The sequence below is a fragment of the Elephantulus edwardii genome, unplaced genomic scaffold, assembly GCF_000299155.1.
Source record: "Elephantulus edwardii isolate Elephantulus edwardi_28Jun2011 unplaced genomic scaffold, EleEdw1.0 scaffold00512, whole genome shotgun sequence".
NCBI classification, from domain to species: domain Eukaryota; kingdom Metazoa; phylum Chordata; class Mammalia; order Macroscelidea; family Macroscelididae; genus Elephantulus; species Elephantulus edwardii.
This window is the reverse complement of record NW_006400262.1, coordinates 22,654-32,974: the sequence shown is the minus strand read 5'-3', so window position 1 is coordinate 32,974 and position 10,321 is coordinate 22,654. Positions and strand designations below refer to the sequence as shown.

The following is a 10,321-nucleotide window of genomic DNA, read 5'->3' as shown; positions in this document are numbered from 1 at the left end:
GGAAGTAAGAGTGGCATCCACTTCCGTAATAGCTTGCCTCGGGAAAACCTATGAACCTGGAGAGAGGATGAAAGACACACAAGCATGGAGGACTGTCCTTCATAGGGTTACTGTGAGTTACCTACGACTCAACGGCACTTAACAACAACAACAACTGTATCGGTTCAGTTTTAAATGTATGTTGTTTTTTGTTTTTTTTTTTTCCTTTTCAACATTCAATGTTTTAATAATTTTGAAAAATTGTCCTTTCTCCTTATAAGGAATTTTGCTCATGCACTGTAAAATCCATTGGGCTGAGTTTTTTTTTTGTTGTTGTTTTTAAATTTTAGTATTTTTTTGTGTGTGTATACCGTCAATGTCAAGAAGACAAAAAATTCTCACCACTGGACCAACTGGCAGCATCAGGATGGATGGTGATTAGATTGAGATTGTTCACAGCTTTAGTTTGTTTGGCTCCACAGTCAACACTCTTGGCACCAGTAGCTAGGAAATTAAAAGGCATATTGCCATGGGAAAGTCTTCTGTTAGGGACCTCTCCAAAGTACTGGACATTAAGGTGTGTCTGATACAGGACATGGTCTTTGCTATCACTTGTTATGCATCAGAGAGTTGGACAGTGATCAAGAAGGATAGAAGGAGAATTGATGCCTTTGAGCTGTGGTGCTGGCGAAGAGTAATTAGAGTACCATGGACTACTAGGTAAACAGATTCATCCTGGAAAGGGTTAAACCAGGTGGCTCCTTGGAGGCAAGGATTCTGAGGCTCTGTCTAACATACTTCGAACATGTTGTAAGGAGAGACCAGTCCCTGGAGAAGGACATCATGCTTGGGAGGGTGGAGGGACAGTGCAGGAGGGGAAGGCCCTCTATGAGGTGTATTGATTCGGTGACTAGGGTAATCGGGATGGGAGTGTCAGAGACAGTGCGATTGGCACAGGACAGAGCAGAGTTTAGGGCTGTTGTAAATAGGGTCTCTGTGAGTCGCAAGCGACTCGACGGCACATAACAACATACCATCAAATCAGATCTGACTCGTACAGGAGATTTTCCCTCCTCCAGCAGAACATCTGGTGGAGTCAGACCATGCACCTCTGAGGTTGCAGTGCAGATTCTTGCCGCTAGGCCACCAGAACTCCCTAAAATCCAGTGTTTTAAATTGGTGCTCTGCTGGACTTGTGGTAAGAAGCTGCGCAGCAGTCCTGAAGGCACGTGGCTCAAATAAATCTGTTGGGTTTTTTTTATGATGTTGTGTGCCGTTGAGTCGCCAGCTACTCATAGCTACCTTATGTACAGCAGCCCTAAACCTTATTCCAATCTTATTGTTTCTGATACACCTACCCCTATTACCCCAGTCACTGAATCAATCCATCTCATGAAGTCTTCCCCTCTTGTTCTGTCCCTCAAGCCTCCGAACTATGATGCCCCTCTCTAAGCACTGTTCCTCCTTGCAACATATCCAAAGTATGTCACATGAAGCTTCAGAAAGCAGTCCAGCTTCACCCTCTCCAGGACAAACTTGTTTCTTTTCCCTGCAGTCCATTCAGCATGCTCCTCCAGCACCACAACTCAAAGGCATCAGTTTTACTTCTGTCATCCCTGGTCATTGGTCTAGCTTTCTGATTCCTAGCAAGTAATTGCATGCAAAGACTGTGGCCTGTATCAAGCATTCTCTATTCTCCATACTGACAACGTTGCTCTTCAATACTTTGGAGAGGTCTGTGATAATGAACTGAAATTTCCTTATGTTTAAGGTTGGGTTTTGGGTGTTTTTTCCCCCTTCCTTGTTGTGTACCATCCAATCAGATCCGAATGGTACAGGAGGAGATTACCCCTCCCTCTCAAGTAGAGCTTGTGGTGGATGCAACCTGCATGCCTTCGGGATTACATTGCAGCTTCTTGCCACTAGGCCATATAACTCCCTTTCTTATGTAGTTTTAAAATGTTATGAAGAATTACCCTTCCAGTCAGTTGGCCAAGTGGTTATCCTCCAGATTTCTTAACAGAACTTGGAGAACACATCAAGGGCAGCATCTGTTAGCTGAAATATGTCAATTGGGATACCATCAATTCCTGAAGTTCTTAATTTTTGCCGATTCCTTCAAAGCAGCTTGAACTTCTTCCTTCATCACCATTGGCTCTTGCTCATATGTTGTTTCATGAAATTTTTCCGTGTCTGCCAATTCCTTTCAGTACAGTGACTCTCTATACTCTTTCCATCTTCTTTTAATACTTGCTGGATCATTTAATATTCTGCCCAAAGCATCCTTAAGTATAGCAACTTGATGTTTGAATTTATTCTTCAGTTCCTTGAGCTTAAGAAATGTTGAGTGAGTTTGGCCCTTTTGATTTTTTTACTCCAGCTCCCTGCACATTTTATTGTGATATTTTACAATGTCTTCCCATGCTGCCTTTTGAAATCTTCTGTTCAGCTCTTTAATATCTTGAATTCTTCCCTGTGCTTTGGCTTCTAGGCTCTCTTGTGCAATATTCAGAGTCTCTTCTGACATCCATTTTGGGCTTTTTTCCCTCCTCTCTTTTTAAAGACCTTTGCACTCTTCCTGGACATCCTCCCATTACTCATCTGGTCTTCACTCATTGATGCTCAAGGCCTCAAACCTATTCCTGAGATGGTTCTAAAATTCAGGTAGAATAGACTCAAGGTCATATTTTGGTTCCTGTGGATTTGATTTACTTTTCCTTAGCTTCAGCTTGAACTTGCATATGAGTAGTTGGTGGTCTGTTCCACAATCAGTACCTGGCCTAGTTTTCAAAACTGATATTGAGCTTCTCCAACGGTTCGTTTCACAGATGTAATCGATCAGATTCCTATGCATACCATCAGGTGAAATCCATGTGTATAACCTGAGTTTATGTTTTTTATAAAACTTATTTGCAGTGAATAAGAAGTTGTTGATTGTGCAAAATTTAGTCATTCTATTTCCAGCTTCATTTCTGTCACCAGGAACTGCCAGAAGTGCAGGCTGGCTTTAGAAGGGGTCGTTGTATAGGGATATTGTAGCTAACATTAGATGGATCTTCGCTGAAAGCAGGGAATACTAGAGGAATGTCTATCAATGTTTCATTGATTATGCAAAAATGTTTGACTGTGTGGATCATAACAAACTGTGGCTGACTCTGAAAAGATTGGGAATCCCAGAACACTTGATTGTGCTAATGTGAAACCTGTAATTGGACCAGGAGGCAGTCGTCAGAACCAAGCAAGGAAACACTGCATGGTTCAAAATTGGGAAAGGTATATACCAGGGATGTGTCCTATCTCCATACCTTTTCAAACTATACGCAGAACAGATTATCCCGGAGACTGGGCTGTATGAGGAGAAGTGTGGCATCAGGATTGGAGGAAGATTCATCAACTGTGTTATGCAGATAACACAGCCCTGCTTGCTGAAACCGAGGAGGACCTAAAGCACTTGCTGCAGAAGGTCAAGGACTACAGCCTTTAATATGGAGTAAGGCTCAATTTCAAAAAGCCAAAGATTCTCACCACTGGGCCAATTGGCAGCATCAAGATGGATGGTGAAGAAACAGCCTTATTTTTCTTGGCTCCACAATCAACGCTCTTGACACCAGCGGCCAGGAAATTAAAATATGTATTGCGATGGGAAAGTCTTCTGTTAGAGACTTCTCCAAAGTACAATGAATGAAGAGCAGTGGAGTCAATCTAGAGACTAAGGTGTGCCTGATACAGGCCATGCTCTTTGCAATCACTTGCTGTGTGTCAGAGAGTTGGACAATGACTAGAGAGGATAGAAGGAGAGTTGATGCCTTTGAGCTGTGGTATTGGAGAAGAGTATTGAATATACCATATGGACTGCTAAGAAAACTAACAGGTTCACCCTGGAGGGGGTTAAATTAGGCTGCTCCTTGGAGGCAAAGATTCTGAAGCTTTGTCTGACATAATTTGGACGTGTTGCAAGGAGGGACCAGTCCTTGGAGAAGGAGGTCCTTGGAGAAGGAAGGATGGAGGGACAGCGCAGGAGAGGAAGACCCTCTATGAGGTGCATTGATTCAGTGACTGGGATAGTGGTGATAGGTTTATGAGAGACAGTGAGATTGGCACAATATAGAGCAGGATATAGGGCTGCTGTACATAAGATCTTTGTGAGTCGCAGGCAACTCAATGGCACATAACAACAAACAAGATTTTGTCACTGAAGTCATCTCTGCCTGGCCTTTTCTTTATAGGAGTGTCAATGTTACTAATTAATTTTCTTTTTTGATACAGGTTTATTCAGACTTTCTACTTCTTCTGAAGTTTGGTTTTTTATTCCTTGGTCTTAGGAATTTTTTGTTTTTTAATTGTTAACAGATAATTTATTTTACAATTTAAACTAAATCTGTTAAAAAGACCAACTATTCATATCATGTGGTGTCCATAGAGATGAACATCCAAAGAAATTCTTACCTATTCACTTCTGTCCTCTCTGCTACTCTTGTCCTCTTTCTGGAAAGGGTGTGTGTGTGTGTGTGTCTCCACTTATTTATAAAATCATTAGAAAGAAAACATGTACTTTTTCCGTTCTAACAGATGTTGCTAGATTGCTCTTGATGAACTTTAGTCTACTTAGAATCAGTTTAGGTTTATATTTTTTTTTAACTGATGTTGTGTCTGTGAGCCTACTAACACCTTAGAGTTTTGTGGTTAGTTTATATGCTCATATTTGGTTGTACTTTGAGGATTTGCCTATTGAATTTCCTCTTTGAGGATAAATAGCTTCCGATAATACCCAGTTTGAATTTTGTATATGTCGTTTTGTCTTATGTCTATTTTCCCCCATAAAATTTACTTTTAAAAAAGAAATATTTTAAGTTTGAAAAATTTGCAAGTTTTGAGAGTAATAACTGGCTCTGAGGCCACTTTCACAAAATTCAACTGTTTTTACAGTTGATGATACATGAAAAAATTACTTCTCCCAGTGAAATTGTGTCTTTGATAATAGAGGATTATTTGGAATCTTGAGATTGATACAAGTTTTGCAAGTTATGACAGCAAGTGAAAATTGCCTCTGAGAACGTCATCATAGAAATACTTGTTTAATTTGTGATACATAAAAAGGAGATAAACAATTTATTTCATATTATGGTTCTGGAGGTATAAGATTATTTAAAGCTTGAGATTGAAATAGTTTTAGATGATTTTTCATTATAAAATATCTTAACTGTGGAGTGAGGGAGAAGAGCTAAGCATTAAGAGATATTTTTGTTGTGTGCCAAACTATCAAGTCAGAACCAATCCGTAGCTGACCCTCCAGCTGGTTTTCAGAGGTGCTTAATTGCAGGAGAGAGGAGATTGCCCATCTGCCTATCCTTCTCCCACAGAGCAGCTGGTAGATTAGAACCATGAGCTTTGGATTTGGCAGTGCAATTCCTTACTCTGTCTCTAGGCCATCATTGCCTTTGGAGATGCCAAACAGAAGCAAATCGCAACGTAGATCTTTACAGTATCTGTAACTCATTTGCAGTGGTTTATTATTTCTTGAGGGCAGATTCCTAAACAGTTTAGTATAAAGAATTAGTTTCACATTCAGGATCCTTTTATTTGCAATTCTGTGATCTGGAGTAAATGATTTTAGTATTTCTTTGCTCCAACTTCCTTAATTTTAAAATAAATGTAAGCAATACTTGCCACATATTGTTGGAAAACTGGAGATAGGGTATTCATGTTTGACAGAGACAAAACAAGCAAAGTCTAAAAATCCCTGTTGCCTTCACACAGTTCCTACTCACAGTGGCCCTGCAGGACCCTATAGGATTTCCTGGATTGTAAGCTTTCATGAAGCATCTCTTTCTCCCTGGAGTGGACTTTGGAACAAACCACCCTCTTCTCATATGTAGTTTCACACTGAAGCTAAAGAAAGTAAAATCAAATCCACAAGAACCAAAATTTAACTTCAGTCTATCTCATCTGAATTAAAAAGCTGTATCAGGGACAGATTTGAGGGGGTAAACACTAATGAGTGAAGCCAGATGAGCTGTGAGAGGATATCAAGATTATTATCCATCAAGAATGGAAAAGGTCATTACAGAGGAGGAAAATAACACCAAGATGGATGTTAGACGAGACTCTGAATATTGCACAAGAGCTCCAAGAAGCCAAAGCAAAGGGTCAAATCAAGAAGTTAAGGAGCTCATTTTAAAGGGTAGTTTGGAAAGACAAAGCAAAGTATTATAATGAAATGTGCAAGGACCTGTAGTCGAAAAAGAAAAAGCTGAAGAAACTGAAGAATAAATTTAGGCTTTAATTAATAACGCTTAAGGATGCTATGGGCAGAATAGTTAATGATCCAGGAAGCATCAAAAGACGATGGAAGGAGATACAGGATCAATTTACCAAAAAGATATTTCATGAAACAATGTTCAAGAGGCAGTGGGGATGAGGAGGAAGTTCAAACAGCTGTGAAGGAATTGGCAAAAAGCAAGGCCCCAGGAATTGTTGGAATACCGTTTGACCTATTTCAACAAACAGATACTTCCCTGGAAGTGGTCACTGGGCTGTGCCATGAAACCTGACCATCTGACTGAAAGATAGCACTATTTATTCTCATTCCAAAAAAAGTGACCTTACACAGTATAGAAATTATAAGACAATTATCACTTATATCATACTCAAGTAAAATCCTTCTGAAGATTATCCAGAAGTGACTGGAACAGTACATTAACAGAGAACTACCAGAAATACAAGCTGGGTTTAGAAGATGCATGGCACTAGGGACATCACTGCAATGTCAGATGGATCTTGTCTGGAAGCATAGAGTAGTAGAGGAATGCCTGTCTTTGTTTTATTGACTATGAAAAGGCATTTGACAAAACAAATTGTGGCTCACCTTGAGGGAAATGAGAATCCCAGAACACCTAGTTGTGCTCATGGGAAATCTATACTTGAACAAGGAGTCAGTCATCAGAACAATGCAAAGAAACACTGCATGGTTCAAAATCAGAAAAGTAATGTGTCAGGTATGTCTCCATACCTTTTAAATCTATATGCAGAACATCATTTGGGAGTCTGGACTTTATGAGGAGGAATGTGGCATCAGGATTGGAAGAAAACTTATCAACCACCTGCATTATATAGATGACATAACATTGCTTGCGGAAACTGAAGAGGACTTGAAGCATTTGCTGTAGAATGTCAAGGACTGAAGTTTGCAATAGGCATTGAAACTAAATATCAATAAATCAAAATTCTCACTACTGGGTTCATTAGTAACCTCACGGTAGAGAGAGAAGAGATTGAAATTGTTAACAATTTCAGCTTGCTCATTTCCACAGTCAACTCTCTTGGTATTAGCAGTCAGGAAATCAAAAGAGAAATTACATTGAGAAAATTTGTTGTCCGGGACCTCTCCAGAGTTCAGAAGAGCAAGGATATCAGTCTAGAGATTAAGGCCTGATTCTGGCCATGGTCATTGCAGTTACTTGCTATGCATCAGAGAGCTGCACAGTGACTACAGTGTCTTTCAGTTGTGGTGCTGGAGAAGAGAATTGAACATACCATGGAATTCCAAAACAACAAACAGGTTGAACCTAGAGAGGGTGAAACTAAGTTTTTCCTTGGAAGCAAGAATTTTGAGATTCCATTTCACATACTTTGAACATACAGCCAGAAGGTATCAATCTTTGGAGAATGATATTCTGCTTGGAAGGGTGGAGAGGCAGTGAAGGCGATGAAGACTGCAGATGAAATAGATTGACACAATAACTGGGGTAATAAGAGTAGATGTGTCAGAGACTGTGAGATTGGCTCAAGATAGAGCAAGATTCAGAGCTATTATGCAAGCAACTTGATAGCACTTAACAACAACATTTATCTCTTCACCTGTTTAGTGAACAGTCTTTAGTGAACCAGATCACCACGTCTTTCTCCTGGGAATTGCTGGTGAGTTTGATCTACTGGCCTTTTGTTTCATACCACACACTTAATGAATATGTCTCTTGGGCTGATTCTGACAATAGTAGAGATTAATACCACAGTGACTTCTGTTCGTAGTTGTAATATATGGATTGTAGTGGCTTAGTGGTAAGGAACTACACTGCCAATCTAAAGGCTTGCAGTTTGAATCCACTAGTTGCTGTGCGAGGGAAGGACAGTCTCCTCCCATGCCCTTTACTACCTCTGAAAATCCAGTAGAATGTCAGCTATGAGTCAGTTTCTGACTCCACCTTATCTAATAAGTGCAAAACTAATATTTCTTTAGTTTCTAATGCATTTTTATTAATACATGATTTTAACATTCCCTTCCTCTTTTCTCGCTTTCCTATAGGGTGAACTGTCCCATGATCAGGATGTGGTTGAATATATCATGAATCAACCAAATGTTGTTCCACGAATCAATTCTAGGATTTTGATGGCTGAACGAGAATACCTAGATTTAACAGCAACTAGTAAGGAGCATTTCAGAAACATCTTGGGGATTTTTTAAACCTTTTAATTTGTGCTTTGGAGTGTTTGCAGATATTTAATTATAATATGTATCCTAAGGTTTTGACAAAATTTAGTCTTTGAACATGTCATATTCTCTGTGTATAGTATGAGCTTTTAACTTTTAAGTTAGAGAAATTCTCATGGGTTAAACAATGAAAGTAGAATTTTTAGAAAGATGGAAAGAACTTTGAAAAGTATTTGGAATTCCAGGTAAGATAACTGATTAGACCGATGGCCTGGCCTTTTCAAAAAAGACATTGAAGCTGCTTTTTTCCCCAGTAGATTTGTTTCCAGAGTACAGGTGTTGGTGAATACCATCACAAAACCTAAGCCAAAATGGGAAGGAGAAGACCCACAACATCATCATCATTGGACACGTGGGCTTAGATAGGTCCACCAGTGCTTGCCATGTAATTTAAAAATGTGGTGGGATTGACAAAAGAACCATTGAGAAACTAGGGAAGGAAGCTGCTGAGAAGGTAGAGGGCCCCTTCACATAAATCTGGGTCTTGGATAAACAGAAAGTTGAGTGTGAGCCTGGCATCACCTTTGTTATCTCCCTGTGGAAATTTGAGACCAACAAGTACTATGTGACCAGCATTGATACCCTAGGACACAGAGGCTTTATAAAAAACATGATGACTGGAACATCACAGGCTAACTGTTGTCCTGACTATTGCTATTGGTGAATTTGAGGCTGATATCTCAAAGAATGGGCAGACCATGAGCAGCCCTTCTAGCTTACACATTGGGGGTGAAGCAACTAAATGTTGGCATTAACAAAATGGATTCCACTGAGCCACCCTGCAGCCAGAGGAGATGTAAGGAAATCATTAAACAATTTAGCACCTGCATCAGGGAAATTGGCGACAAATCCTGACATAGTAGCCATTGTGACAGTTTCTAGTTGGAATGGTGAGAGCATGCTAAGTGCTAACATTCTTTGGTTCAAGGCAAGAAAAGTCACTCGGAAGGATGGCAGAGCCAGTGTAACCAAACTGCTTGAAGCTTTCTATTGCATCCTGCCACCAACTCATCCAATTGACAAGCCCCTGCCTCTGCAGGATGTCTACAAGATTAGTGGTGTTGGTACTTTCTCTGTGGGCAGAAGGGAGCTTAGCATGCTCAAGCCTGGCATGTGGTCACATTTGCCCCAGTCAATGTTACTACTTAAGTAATGTCTTTTGAAGCTCTGCCTGGTCACTGTTGACTTCAATTTGTTAAGAACATCCTTGTGAAAGATGTTCAGTGTGGTAATGAGGCTGGTGACAGCAGAAATGACCCACCAGTGGAAGCAGGTGACTTTGCTGCTCAGGTGATAATCTTAAACCATCCTGGCCAAATCAGTACTGGTTATGTGCCTTGTGCTGGATTGTCACACAGGTCAAACAGAAGAAGTCTAGTGGTATTGTCGTTGTTGATGTGGTTCCTGACAAGCCTATATGTGTGGGAACCTTCTTTGGCTACCTTCGTCTGGGTTTTTACGAGACAAATGGTTGCTGTGGGTGTTATCAAAGCATCAGACAAGAAGGCTGCTGGAGCTGGGAAGGTCACTGTGTCTGCTCAGAAGACTGAATGAATGTTCCCCATAACATCCAGCACCCTGTCTTAATCAGTGGTGGAAGAACAGTCCCAGAACTGTTTGTCTCAGTTGACCATTTAAGTTTAATAGTAAAAGATTGGTTAATGGGACAGAAGTGTGTTGTGGACCAATTGTTTTGTGGGTTGTTTTTTTTGTTTGTTTGTTTTTGTATGGCAGTTTTAAGTTATTAGTTTTTAAAATCAGTACTTTTTAAATGTTAACAACTTGACCAAAAATTTGTCACAGTATTTTAATACCCATTAAAACAAAATTTAATGAGGGGGGAGAAAAAAAAGA

General features: G+C 40.0%; 1 protein-coding gene across 1 annotated transcript in view; it reads left to right on the top strand.

Annotated features, from left to right (window-relative positions):
- The window catches only part of LOC102853329 (UDP-glucose:glycoprotein glucosyltransferase 1-like), a gene marked incomplete at its 3' end in the record, with an annotated part of 247,403 nt that overhangs the window by 219,219 nt on the left and 17,863 nt on the right, over positions 1–10,321 (top strand). The window contains exon 18 of the mRNA XM_006903121.1: positions 8,282–8,402. Within this exon, the coding sequence (XP_006903183.1) occupies positions 8,282–8,402 (121 nt within the window). The remainder of the gene's footprint in view (positions 1–8,281; positions 8,403–10,321) is intronic.